General features: G+C 37.3%; 1 protein-coding gene across 1 annotated transcript in view; it reads left to right on the top strand.

Moving 5' to 3' along the window:
- Nucleotides 1-14291, top strand: part of LOC113588926 (IgGFc-binding protein-like) — a 77597-nt gene extending 63306 nt beyond the window's left edge. Inside the window, exons 71-72 of the mRNA XM_035525068.1 lie at nt 13923-14025; nt 14223-14291. Of these exons, the coding sequence (XP_035380961.1) occupies nt 13923-14025; nt 14223-14230 (111 nt within the window). The 3' untranslated portion in view covers nt 14231-14291. The remainder of the gene's footprint in view (nt 1-13922; nt 14026-14222) is intronic.
- Nucleotides 14292-15111: the final 820 nt, after the last annotated feature.

Raw genomic sequence — 15111 nt, 5'->3', positions numbered from 1 at the left:
GACTGATCGTGACACAAACAAAACAAGCAAAAAACCTGAGCACTCCTACAGTTAGAATAATACATAAATTATTCTTAAATTCGGAAGATTGAAAGATCTTAAATACTATAAAAATTGTTACAGCCTTAACAGTAAATTTTTACAAAGAAAAAAAGATTTATACTTTTTGTTTATCCATGACAGTTGCTTTAACCAGTCCATCTTATGATCCCTGCGATGACTTTGTTTCACTGGACCAACCCTGGAGGGCCAATAATGCAACTGGTTTGAGAATTTGTGACAGCAACTTCAACTGGAATGGCTGGTACCGCCTGCTGTACAATGGGATGGACATCCGTATGACTGAGACCTGTGTTGATGTTAACAGATGTGGTACTTTCTACCCTCTGTGGCTCAATGGTCCTCATCCTCAGATAGAGGATGGAGTGGTCACCCGCCAGGTCTGTGCAAATGCAGGATCTGACTGCTGCTTCTTCCAGTCCAACCCAATTCAAGTTAAAGCATGCCTAGGTAATTTCTATGTGTATGAGATTGTCAGTCCAATGTTCTGCAACATGGCCTACTGTACAGGTATGACATTTTTTTCACATAGTTTTATTTATTTATTTCAAGAGTTATACATGCTTTTTCATGTAATCATGCATGTTTTCATATTTTGATTTTACAGATGTCAATACCATAACACCAAATCTTACCCCTACATCTGGTGTAACAGAACTCAACAAAAACATGGGTATGTTGTTATAAAATTAATTTTGCATTCTGTAATAAATTGATTTTCTGGATTACATTAACAACATAAATAAATAAACAATTTGACAACTGATATTCAGTTAAAATAGATCATCTAATGAATTTTGTTTAATGAGGATACAAACATTGTCTACAAACTAAAAGGCAGTGTTATGTTAAAACAAAAATCACTAAACATTTATACATAATTTTAAGTAGTAAAACATTGTGATTCTGTGGAAGTCATATCTCCTACTAAACTCTTTAATTCTGCATCTTTTCCTAACTTCAGACTTCAAAATTGAGACAAAGTATTATTTTAAAACAACAACAGCAACAACTATTTAGTTTAGAATTTTCCCTCATTCCTGGGTTTGGATTGTTCTTTAGAATAATTCTAAGGGCAAGTGTTATCCTTTAAAAACGTACATTCTTAAATGGTTTGTACAATGCTCACATTTGTTTACAGTCTAAAAATGTGGTAAAGTATGCCTATAAAATGTACATTCAGTAACTTGAGCATGCATCAAGATATTCAATAACTATGCAAGGGAAGGAAACTGAAATACTGTAGTCCCCTGATATGCTAATCTTGTTTAATTGCGGTACAAGTGTTCACCTGACAAACTTTGCAGCCAAGTAGTATAATAAACTGTATTTAGCTAGTTAGCCAATACATTTCTTAACATCTTGGTTAGTAAATGTGACTTATTTAACCAGCACTGCGAGACATGTGTGGACCAATACCTGAAATATTTGCCTCAGAAAGAAACACTTCTGATCTTGGATGCAGAGCAAAACTCAACTCACAAGGGCTATGGCAATCCTCTGAGTAGATGCATTCTGGCAGCTTTATCAAGTTCACTTACTGTACCTTTCAGTTGTATTTTATAAATATACAGTTACAGACAGTAACTCAGCTATCGACGTGCATACATGACACATAAAACTTTATGTATTCAATGAAAATAATGTTTGAATTGACCCAGCAATTACAGTTTAGACATAAATGTGTAGCTTTATCATCATTATCAAAATAAAAGATCCTATTGGGAATCTTAAATTCTCTATGATGATTGTGTTTCAGCAAGCAATCCAGACAGCTCAATATTTGACCCCTGTTACAACTACAATGTTCTTGATGACATCTGGAGAACCACATACAGTTACTATGGTTATGACTACTACAGTTTGGGATTCTCCATTTACTACAGCAGTCATGATGACACCACTCTTGAATGGGAAGGCTGGTATCGGCTGTATCTAGAGGGTGCAGATGCACAGATTTCTGAGTGGTGTGTGGGCTCCATGTCATCTGGTGGATACACCCCACTGCTGCTTGGTGATTCACATCCCCTTGTGGAGGATGGAATTGTGACCAGAGAAGTCTATGGGACCAACAGCTACTACTACTGGTGGTACTGGTGGTACTGGAATTATGGGTGGAATGGTAACCAGTGCACATACTACACTTCCAACCCAATCCAAGTGAAAGCCTGTCCAGGACATTACTATGTCTACAAACTTGTCAAGCCAGATTTGTCAATTCCTCTGCCTGTATACTCTACAGGTACAGTGTTTAAAGTCTCATTTTATTTGAATTTGAAGTTATTAAGCATTCTGTCTTCCAATACAATGGTTTAATTATATGAAATGGTACATTCTGCATATATTGTTTACTATTACTATTACAATGTCTTCTAATAAAAAAAACAAACAAACAAAACAAACAAAAGCAAAAAACCTTAGCACACCTACAATGAGAATATTACATAAATCACCCTGAAATTCATCACATTTTATAAGATCTTAAATACTATAAAAAAAATTACAGCCTTAACAATAAATACATTTTTACAAATATATATTTTACAAATATATACTTTTTGTTTGTTCATGGCAGTTGCTTTAACCAGTCCATCTTATGATCCCTGCGATAACTATGTTTCACTGGACCAACCCTGGAGAGCCAATAATGCAACTGGGTTGGGAATTTGTGACAGCAACTTCAACTGGAATGGCTGGTACCGCCTGCTGTACAATGGGATGAACATTCGTATGGCAGAGAGCTGTGTTGATGTTTACAGTTGTGGTACTTTCTACACTCTGTGGCTCAATGGTCCTCATCCTCAGATAGAGGATGGAGTGGTCACCCGCCAGGTCTGTGCAAATGCAGGATCTGACTGCTGCTTCTTCAAGTCCACCCCAATTCGTGTTAAAGCATGCCCAGGCAACTACTATGTTTATGAGTTTGTCAGTCCAATGTTCTGCAACATGGCCTACTGTACAGGTATGACAGATGTTACATGTGTTTACACATTTCACAGTTTTGTGTTTAACATGTTTTGTCATGTTCACATCTCTGTTTTCATATTTCTTTATTTTCAGATGCCAGCACTATAACTCCAAATACTGTGCCTACAGCCATATCCAGTGGAAATGAATTAACCTCTGCCATGAGTAAGTTGCTTTAAAAATTAATAAATGTACTGATTTTATGGATTTGATTTTATGGATTACATGTACAGCAGACAATCCAATGCCTATTGTCCAGTCAGCATTAAAAACTGATTTTCATATCTTAAATGAAACCTGGCATGGATGTAATCCAATCCAGTAACTAACACAAATAAATAAATTACATGCTCGTGCGCACACACACACACACAAAGGTCTTCATATATATATATATATGGGCAAGGAACAGAACGCACAAAGGTTTGTGGGTTTTATTACAACTAAGAAGAGGGAAGGGTCAGAAAGCCAGGCCAGCATGGTAAGATATCAGTTAGGATGTTTATGGCTTTGTTGCTCAGCATCATGGCACCAGGGGGGCCTTTGGTCCTGTCTCCATGGCCCAGGGGTGAGATAAAGCCCACCCTGACCAGGTCAAAGTCTCATCAGAAGGATAATTTATATATATATATATATATATATATATATATATATATATATATATATATATATATATATATATATATATATATATATGAACTATAAAATATATATAAACTACCAAAAAAGCCAAGCATTTTGAATAATAATATCACTCAGATCCTGCATTTATGTATGTAATAATATTATGAATAATAGCACAATAAACAATCCTATTTTAATTCATACTCCTCATTATTGACTGTGTTTCTACAGCAACCAGTCCAGACATCTCCACTTCTGATCCCTGTTACAACTACAATGTTCTTGATGACATCTGGAGAACCACATACAGTTCCTATGGTTATGGTTATTACAGTTATGGCCAGTCTGGATACTTCAGCAGTCACGATGACACCACTACTGAATGGGATGGCTGGTATTGGCTGTATCTACAGGGTGCAGATGCACAAATTTCTGAGTGGTGTGTGGGTTCTATAACATCTGGTGGTTACACTCCACTGATGATCGGTGGTTCACATCCCCTTGTTGAGGATGGAATTGTAACTCGAGAAATCTTTGGCTCCTTTACTTACAATTACTGGTGGTACGGTGGGTACTACTGGTGGTACTGGGGATATGGGTGGTATGGAAGCCAGTGCAGTTACTACACATCCAACCCAATCCAAGTGAAAGCCTGTCCAGGACATTACTATGTCTACAAGCTTGTCAAGCGAGATGTGTCAATTCCTCTACCTGTATACACCACAGGTACAGTCTTTTTCCATTTACATTAATGTACAGTAATGTAAATATAAAGTTCATGTTTTTTAAAATTAACATCTGACTGACCATTAGAACCTAAGAAGTTTGCCTTAAGATTTTTCTATGTAATGAATTATCCTACACTATGCAACTATAAAATATGTAAATATGTTTTAGTATTTCGATAAGTATTAGTTCAAATAAATAAACACAAAGATAAAAATAACTTCTGACTTTATTGTCCAAGTATATGACATTAAACATATTAAATGTCATTAAACATTACCTAAAAATCCATACATTAAAAAAATGATTAAAGCTTTAAAAATGATTGAGCATCTGAAAAGGAACGAGTGACCGATTCAATTTTACTTTCTCTTTATCCATGTCAGTGGCATTAACCAACCCATTATATGATCCCTGCAACAACTATGTTTCCCTGGACCAACCCTGGAGAGCCAATAATGCACCTGGGTTGGGAATTTGTGACAGCAACTTCAAATGGAATGGCTGGTACCGCCTGCTGTACAATGGGATGAACATCTGTATGGTAGAGAGCTGTGTTGATGTTTACAGATGTGGTACTTTCTACCCTCTGTGGCTCAATGGTCCTCATCCTCAGATAGAGGATGGAGTGGTCGCCCGCCAGGTCTGTGCAAATGCAGGATCTGACTGCTGCTTCTTCCAGTCCACCCCAATTAATGTTAAAGCATGCCCAGGCAACTACTATGTTTATGAGTTTGTCAGTCCAATGTTCTGCAACATGGCCTACTGTACAGGTATTTACACACTTATATACAACACCAATAATAATAATAATAATAATAATAATAATAATAATTCACTTATATAGCACCTTTCGCAGGTCCAAGGTTGTTTTACAGTGCATATAGCACAATGAATACACACACAGGAGAGATAAGATTATTGTGAAAGTTCCAGATGAATAGGATTACTCTAAACTGTGCTTTAAATGGAAGAAGGAAGAACAGTGTACCCTGATAAAATACCTGTTTTATGGGGCAATTTGAATTTGGGGATTGTTAGGAGCCAGAGGACCTAAAGGGTATAGGGAAGCACTAAGGGGTGTATGGAACACATTATGAAGTGTATTTGAGGGGTGTTCGGACACACTAAAGGTTGTAGGTAAGTGCTACGGGGTGTAGGAACACACTGCGGGATGTAGGAATTGCTAAGAGGTGTAGGGAATTGTGATGAAATGTAAGGAGTCACTGAGAGACTGGAGGGAGCAAGAACATGTCAAGTTTTACTACTGCAGGAAGCCAGTATGATGGAAGTGACATGAGCTGTTTGTGTACTGTAAATATGTCATCAGATTTTAATCTTTTGCTTTTCAATTTCACTTTCCTCCTTTATCCTCTCTTCAGACATGAACACCACATCTCCAGTTCTTGAACCCTCATCTGATGCAGAATCTAAAATGGCCCTGAGTGAGTTGCTGTAAAAACTATGAACCTATCATTATCCATTTGCGGAATGGATTTATTTCATTTATTTTTCTTTTCTTCTTGCCAAACTGCAGATACAGATGGACACTTGATTCCCACATACAGTTTTAAACAAAAACTACAAAACTGAAAAATAAAATAAGCAGTAATACCATTAAATGCCTTAGAATACCTAGAATGAAAAGAAATATGCACACAGATTGTATTGTAATTGTAGCAATTAGAGAACAAGCTGACTTCAATGACCAATAAAAGGAATCATTTAAATCTGATTATTCAAGTTCACAACATCTGCTTTTAGATTTTGGTACTTAATGTTGTGTCTGGAAGTTTTATATTTAAGCTTTTTGTAAGGCAGTAAATTAATGATCAGACAGGAGTGTGATGACCTAGAGGTGGTCACCTGCTTACATCACGGCTTCTCAAAGGCCATTCTTCATGAATGGTGTATGCAACACGTTAGCTTCTTTCCCAGCAAATAGTATTCTTAAAGGGCTGTTCTTTGGGAGAGTGATGTCTCTTTCTGCCTTTTCTATGGGGGACTATTGCCCCTCTTTGTAATGTTATGGTTATTTTCCCTGCTTTGCCTTCCACCATAATCTCTCTATCCTCTCAGTCCCCCCTCCCTCCTCTTTGGCTCAGCAGTTAGAGCTCTGCTTTGTCATCTTTTATGTCTCCAGTTCGACTAGGAGGTCAGGAGAAATTTCTGCTTTAGCCTTCCTGTTTTTGTGGAGAAGCATTCAGACCAGAAAAAACATGTGCTGCCAAATTAGGTCTTGCACCTTCCCCCTTCTCCACCATCACTGTGCATCTCACAGCTAGCAGCACTGCTTTGCGCATTGGGCACCAACCTCCCATTCAAACCCTGCACAAGCTGGGTGGATGATCTCTTTTATTTGGTTAGCCATTCTCCTGTCACACTCCTCTATCTGAGGTTGGCCCACTCTTGGGTGTTTTCCTCCATGGGTGTCTAGAGAGGTGGCAACTAGACAACAGGGAGTACTTGCCCCTCTGACCCAGTGTTGTTAACCCTCTTACACTTTTGGACACCACATTATTTTGTAATAAGATATCCTCATTGACATATACTATCATGCTTATTCTTCCACAGCATCCCCTCAAGACGACTTCTCATTTGACCCTTGCAACTACTATGATGTTGTTGATGATTACTGGAGGAACACAATTGAAATATACAATTTTTACACTGGTCATGACGACACCATTGTTGAGTGGGATGGCTGGTATCGACTGTTTCTCCAGGGGAATAGTGCTCAATTGTCTGAGTGGTGTGTGAACTACATGACGTGTGGTGGCTACACTCCACTTGTACTTGGTGGTTCTCATCCACGACTAGAGGATGGAATTGTGTCCAGAGAAATCTACGCCTACTCTGATGGCCAGTGCAACTCAGTGTCCAGGTCCCACCCAATCCAAGTGAAAGCCTGTCCAGGAAATTACTATGTCTACAAACTTGTCAAGCCAGACGTATCGATTCCAATGCCTACATACTGTGCAGGTAGAGTAATTCACATATTTATATGGTAGTAAAACATCTATAAATAGGTTAAATCTCAAAAACAGCCTGAAACTAGAAATATTATATAATTACACCAGATCAGATTACATCTATTTTAACTTGCTAAAATAGTTTTACAGAGAGAGATATTCTGAAGGAAGACAAAAGGAGTCTGATAAAAAAAAATTAAACAAAACATTGGTGAATTATATTTTCCATTTCCTGTCAAGTCTGTCAGAATGTTTTTATTTTGTTCAGTGTCTAAAGAAAAAAAAAGTATAATGCAAACAAGCTCTACGTGGACTTTGACTACTGATATTTAAGGGATGAGGTTAAAAAATATGTAAAATACAAACTTTATACTCTCTGGTAAGTCAGAAGCAAAAATTTACTGGATTCACAGAAGAGTGTTTTGTGTTTCTCCATCAGTAAATTTTACATACCCAAGCACTGACCCCTGTTATAACTACAATGAGTTGGACGACTCGTGGAGAGCCACAGATAATGCAGATCACAACTGGTGGTGGTGGTGGTGGACATGGTGTGACAGATATACCAATTGGAATGGCTGGTACCGGCTCTTTTACCAGGGAAATAATGTTGAGATGCCAGATTCCTGCGTTAGCCCGGGCATGTGCGGCACTGATATCCCTCTCTGGCTCAATGGTTCCCTCCCACAACTGGAAGATGGTGTGGTTGTACGGCAAGTGTGTGGCAGCTGGAACAGTGACTGCTGTTATTACAAATCATTCCCCATCCAAGTGAAAGCTTGCCCAGGAAATTATTATGTATATGAGCTTATGACCCCAGCCTTCTGTAACTCAGCCTTCTGTACTGGTAAATATTCTATTTTACCCAGTGTTTCTTCCAAGGTGATTATTAGTTGTTGTGGCAACTGGGAGTCACATTATGTTTTTGTTATTTTTCTGTTTTTATTTGATTTTCTCTCAAAAATGTAGCAATGGATATGCAAGTAAGGTGCTATATATAAAATCTACCACAGACACCTCATGGCAGATCTGAAGCTTATAGCTGTTCTAAGCAATATGCGTTAAAAATGCTGATGCAAAAATATATTTAAATACTATGGACATTTTTGGTTGTTGTGCAACTATAAATCTAGTAAAATATGTTGATGGTGACTGCCCTGAAATTTTGATGTAATCATCAAAAGTGTAATATAGTATGATTATATTAATCAATCAGAAAGCTTCTCCTTGTCTTTTAAACTTCTTTCAAAATGTGATTCTTAAATCCCACACAGATGATAATCAACCAATGTGAGATGACTGTTGAAATATTATTGACACAATATTACATTGTAAACACAATATTCTATCACTTGCATTTATTTGCTTTCTATTAATTTGTAAAATTACATTTATATTGCCTCCATTTCAGATATTGACACCATTTCACCTACTTCAACCAGCACTGAGGAACCAACCACTTGCACTACTGGTAAACTGCTTACACACACTTCCTCCAGTTGGAACAGGTGTCATTTTTATAAAGAGATTAAAAAAATAACATATTTCCTTTACCTAAAATTCATTCTTCATTATGGAAAACACTGTCAGATGACAACAGCAAATGAGCTGAGTTAATCTTCTGGTATTGACAATATTGACAAAGTTAGAGATATTTGCAAGTAGACAGTGGTAACATTTACATGCAGAGATTTCAGTGAACTGTTCATGTGCACCATAAACGCAGCAATCCAGTGAAAATATCTGTGCCCATCTACAATATATGTAATCTGAACAACATGTTGTGGATATGGGAGGAGATTCATTAAATGTTATATTTACCATAACCATGAAACACCTTAGAAGTGTTATCAGTATGTTACATGTTTATATTTGGACTATTCCCCATGTGTTTAACATGTCTTAACATGTCTTAGCTACAACCAGAAATGCTCTGACATAACTTCACAAGACATAACTTCATAGTGATGTGTGAAGAGAGGTGTTTGGGATGTTCATTCACTCACCCCATAGACCAGTAGAAGCTGAGTGAAGAGTGCATAGGTTGAGTTTGGGGGAGACCTTTCTATAAATTCAAGCTCAAAGCTGCATTGCTGTTGAATAAATACAGATGAAATACTGATAACAAAACATTTTACTGTCAACACAATATTTTATTACTTGGATTTTTCTCAAATAAATTAAACTGAAAATGTCTTCAATGCAGATTACAATACAACAGCAGTCACACCAAATGGTAAAGTACTTGCACTTTTCATTTGTATTTTATGGTTTATTGTGTATATTATGCAGTGACTTTGGGGAAACCGTTAACCCAGCAATATAATTTACAAGGTAGTTTCTTTCAGATATAGAAAAAGTTTATAAATCCAATTTATAAATCCAATATGTAACATCATTGTTTCCCTAAAACACACACACATTCTATGTACACTGTAGGATAGTAGAATAGTTATAGTTTTGTTTGCTTCTAAGTTCATAGTAATTTCCAATAGCTTGGCTGTTGCTGCTAATTGTTATATGAAAACAAATGTTAAATGTTACAATCTGCCCTCTTAACTACATTTACATTTACAGCATTTATCAGACGCTCTTATCCAGAGCGACTTACAAAAGTGCTTTGTCATTAGTGAGTAAACTCAATCTATATTTATTTATGTTCAATAGTTTCTATCAGATTTTATATTATACAGTCATTTAATCAGTGCTGTTAAACTTATCTAGGCCTAGATCATATTTAGTATTTCGGACAACTTGTGTTCAGTTGAGATTTGTTGTTTACATGATAATCATCATACTGTATGTGTGTGTGTGTGTGTGTGTGTGTGTGTGTGTGTGTGTGTGAGAGAGAGGGTGTATGTCAGCAAAATATAATTAAAAATATTGTGGTTTGGTTGCTATAAGATATGCTCAAAGGTACATTAAAAGGCATATACTATTCAAACAACATTTTACAGTGTTTCAACTTTCCAAGAACATTGTATTATGTTTTCATATCAGTGACTCTTCTGAGCCTCGTTAACCCCTGTGAGAACTACAATGTGTTGAGCGACGCTTGGAGAGCCACAAACAACACAAACCATTATAATTTTACCTTTCCATGGGGTCAGAGTGCATGGTCTGACACCTTTATCAACTGGAATGGCTGGTATCGGCTTTTCCACCTGGGAGAAAATGCCGAGATGCCAGACTCATGTGTTGCCAAGGGCATGTGTGGCACATTTATCCCTCTCTGGCTCAATGGATCTTACCCACAACTGGAAGATGGTGTGGTCACACGGCAAGTGTGTGGGAGCTGGAACAGTGATTGCTGTTATTACAAATCCTCCCCCATACAAGTGAAAGCTTGTCCAGGAGGTTACTATGTATATCAGTTTGTCCCTCCGACCATCTGTTTTTCAGCTTACTGTACTGGTAAGTAAATGTTTTACATTAACACATTCACATTTCTTTTTCTTTGTCAATTTTTTGAAATATCAAGAAAATGTAATACTAATTAGAAAATATTACAGATGTTGGTAACAGTACACCATTTACTACTCCAGACCCACCACAGTCCACCACCGTGGTCACCACTCCCTTTAATGGTAAACTACTCACATTTCCTCTGAGTAAAATCGACACTTTGCGCCATGTTTTGTAAACTTACTGCCTTACTGTCTTTTATATGTCAAACATTTTAAATATGAAAATGTTGATCATAACTGTATGGAAAAAGCAATACTAAGGAGAAGGCAATTCAGCATGTTCATGTTTCCGTTGTAATATTTTGCATATTTCATATAATGATCTTTTAAAAGAAAACTGGCATTTTTTAAAAATCAAAAGTAGTGAAAAAAATTACATTGCCAATATTTCAGCAACTAAAACAGGGAAAAATTAACTTGGTTTCTCTGTTTAAAGTTTTCCATTTTTGTTCATTTAGCAACAGTGGACCCATGTGAGGAGCTGAACTGCACTGAGGATGAGTTGTGTTGGGAGATACACGGTGTATATGGCTGCTTCTGTAATCAGAAAGAATCTACACTACACCCAGAGTCTTACGGTAAAAGTGTATTTTAAAACACGTGTGGAAACATATTCCAAGTAATTTATTTAACACCATTTGAAGAAAATGACTTCTCACACTGCCTTTCTTCACGTTTCCTCTCTGTGTTCTAGATGCTATTGAAGTGTGTGAGGGTAGCTCTGGCAGCATATCTCTGTCCCTCTGTCAGCTCTTTGAATCTGGTTTCTCTGGTAACAGCTTGCACCTGAATGACCCCAGCTGCAGAGGAACAGTCCAGAATGGGAGACTGGTGTTCTACTTTGATAATGATGATCACATCTGTGGCACAAACCTCATGGTACAATAAACACTACTCATACAGGCTGAAGTTTCTGCTACCTGTTAAATAAATAGCATGCAACATACTCTAACTAACTCCAACTCCTCTAAATTAGTCTGCTATACATGTTGTGTAATGGAATGCATATTTATCACATTTGCTGACCTTTTCCTGACTAAATTTAACTTTTACCAATATCTACAGGCCAATGGAACTCACATCATATACAAGAACTCTATCAAGAGCACAGGCAACTCAACAGAAGGCCCCATTAACAGAAAGAAAACACTAGTACAGCAGTTCTCCTGCATCTATGAGCTCACTCAAACACTTACTATGGCCACTGCATTAAACCCTCTACAGAGGTGAGGCAGACAAGTGTCTGGGGTCTAATAAATCTCTACTGACATCCTAAAAATATGAGCTGTTGGACAGTGTTTAAGATTTTTTTTTTTTTTAAAAAGCACGAACATATTTGTGAGGGTGCCAGGACAGTTGTATTACATTTATATTTTTAGTTGTGTTTAATTGTTTGTACAGAGAGTATTGCCAAATACTAATCAGTGGGTGGTTGTACTTTTCTACAGCATAGTACACAAGACCCTTCCAGGTAGTGTGGGGATGTACCAGGTCAGAATGATTCCCTATCAGGATCCTGGTTTCTCCCACCCTTACAATGGCAGTGCAGACATAGAGGTCAATCAGAGGATCTATGTGGCAGTGATTGTCCAGGGGGTGGACAGCCGTCAGATTGCTACAGTGATTGATTCATGTTGGGCCACCCCTGAGAATGAACGCAACTTTGCTGACCCTTGGCACCTCATCATTAATAAGTATGGGGCATTTTCTTTATCTGTACATGCAGAGCTAACTAGAACTTTAAAAGCTTTTGCCAACAGGCACTTGGGAAATGTTGGGACTACCCAAATACTGGTTTAACTCTTTTGGTTTAAGCATGGATTCATGTGTTCTTTTTAAGATTAGATTGTAAGATTAAATATCCACAATTTTTTCAGGTGCCCTAATCCGAAAGATAACACAGTGCAAGTCCTCCAGAATGGTGTCTTCACAACAGCCCGCTTCTCCTTCAAGATGTTCACCTTTAACAAATACCCCTTTAACAAGGTCTTCCTTCACTGCTCCATTCACCTTTGCCTTCTGCAGAACAACAACTGTGCAATGGTGAGTTCTGACCACTGCCCCCATCACAGAGGCACAGTGCTAAATAGAGAGCTTCAGCAATGCAGTGTAAATACAATGTTAGTGTAGAGAGGTAACAATAATGACTAACAATGTAGAATGATGACACACAGAATATATGTAGAACTGTAATACTCTCTTAACAAAAGGAAAGAATTACCATCCGTTCTTCTCATTTGAGAAAATGTAAGTCTTACTACATATAAGCATTTCCAACAGTGTTCTCCACACTTTAATATACATTCATATATTAATATGTATTAATGTTGTATTGATGGTGCAAAAACATGCTTTTTTCTTCCAAAAAAAAGTATTAAAAACTATAAGGTGGGCTCAAACCCAGGTGATGACACCAACAGCCTACTGGATGAGCAACGACCCACTAATGGTGGGTCCATGTGCAGAACAGTTAGATCGTGGAACAGGTAAAACAAGAAAAGTAAATAACCAAAGGGGAGTGGAACCCCTGCCGCTATGTTGGGAGGCAGACAAAGACCTGCTAGCCTGCGACAGCTATAAAACTACCTCTGCGTGTATTGCCCTTCAGAGAAACGGAGAACGACAAAACTAAACACCCCACCGAACGTGGGAAAAGGGAGAACCAAGGACACCATGGGAAGAATGGCAGCCCTGATGCACTGGGGAAAACAAACTAAAATTTCTCAAACAAAACCAGAAAGGAACTGTAATGGCTAAGGGGAGCCTCAATATCCAGCTAGGCACTTGGCTCAGATCTTTGACACAGACCCAACACTGAGTGACTGGGTCACTGGGTTAATATAGGCCTAGCCCAGCTGTTGGGTGTTAAGCCTGATTAGTGGCGTGCTTGACTTGAGGCCTCCCTCTGGTGGCCGGAGGTGCCCTCGGCCTGGCACCAACCCTTACAATTATGAAACATTTTTATGAAAGTTTATTGGAAAGGAGTAATTTGATTTCATCTAGAATGTGTTCACTCTTGAATATGTTAGTCTCTAATGATTTATTCTCCTAAATGAGCAGTAATGTTTATTAAATCCTTTTGACACCATCACTGTTTCTTTTTCAGCATTGTCAGCCTGGATACCACCACAGAGCTGAGAGGTCTGTGGATGCCCATGACACCTCCTCCATCTCCATGGGGCCTTTTATCAGGACTGAGAGAAGCAGAGGTGAGCCAACACAGCAGTCTCCATGTTTGCTTAGGTTTCAAATATCTAACATAACTACTGATGCAATATGAATAGTAACACACCTGCCGCAGGACTCATTCTGAGTTTACGTTTATAGCACCTAATAGCATCACCGATATTAATCTTGATTTGAAATGTTTAATATTCTGTATGAATGTGACATTTTTCTTTTACAGGCATATAGGTTTTAAAACTAGTCAGAGTGTCTTTGTGGATCTCCTAACTGTATGGATCATTCACTGAAGATCGTGTGCATGCAAACAAAAAATATTTTCTACTATAATCTCTACTAGGCTCTACTATAATCTCTACTAAAATAAACTAGAATCTCCTTTTGTCAATCTGACACTAGGATCAAAATATGAACATCTGTTTATTCTTTTAAATCTCTGATCATTCCTTTATGAAAATCTTTATTTTATTAGGCTTATTTAGCAATGAATGACTTTCCATAACTTTACTAAATTAATGTTGGTGTAAAATATGTAGTGCACCTTGCACAGTGATCATGAAAAGTTTTAGATTTTTGTTTTCACATTTGTTGATTTAATTTTCAAATGTCTCACATTTACCTTTAATATCTGTTTAATAAACTTCATTATTAGCAAGAACCATGTTGTATGAGTTTTTACATTTGTTATTTCTTTGTTTCTTTTATTTTTCATCTTGCTTACTTGCTGTACACATTTAACCATACTATCTGTGACAATATATTTGCTATATTGAGAAACAGGAAAATATTAAATACATTCAATATAAATATAATATAGTCATTCAACATTCAATATAAATATATTATAATATAATAAAACAGCACTTTTGAGTGTAATTGAAAATATGAAAAAAACCATTAATATTTATGTATGCAAAATGTTCCCGAATAGATATGTGCATATTGCTTTCTCCATTTACCACTTTGTTTTGCTAGACCAGCCCCCCAAGAACACAGTGAAGGACCGAGACTGGTATGTGTTTGTTTCGCTGGGACAAAAGTCCAGCTTTTTCCACACAGTGTGAATCTGCCAAGTCTCAACACCACCAAGCCAGAGACAACAAATCCCCTGG

This window comes from Electrophorus electricus, chromosome 4 (assembly GCF_013358815.1).
Source record: "Electrophorus electricus isolate fEleEle1 chromosome 4, fEleEle1.pri, whole genome shotgun sequence".
In the NCBI taxonomy this organism is placed as follows: Eukaryota; Metazoa; Chordata; class Actinopteri; order Gymnotiformes; family Gymnotidae; genus Electrophorus; species Electrophorus electricus.
The sequence above is the reverse complement of the archived record's forward strand: the minus strand, read 5'-3'. Positions and strand labels throughout refer to the sequence as shown.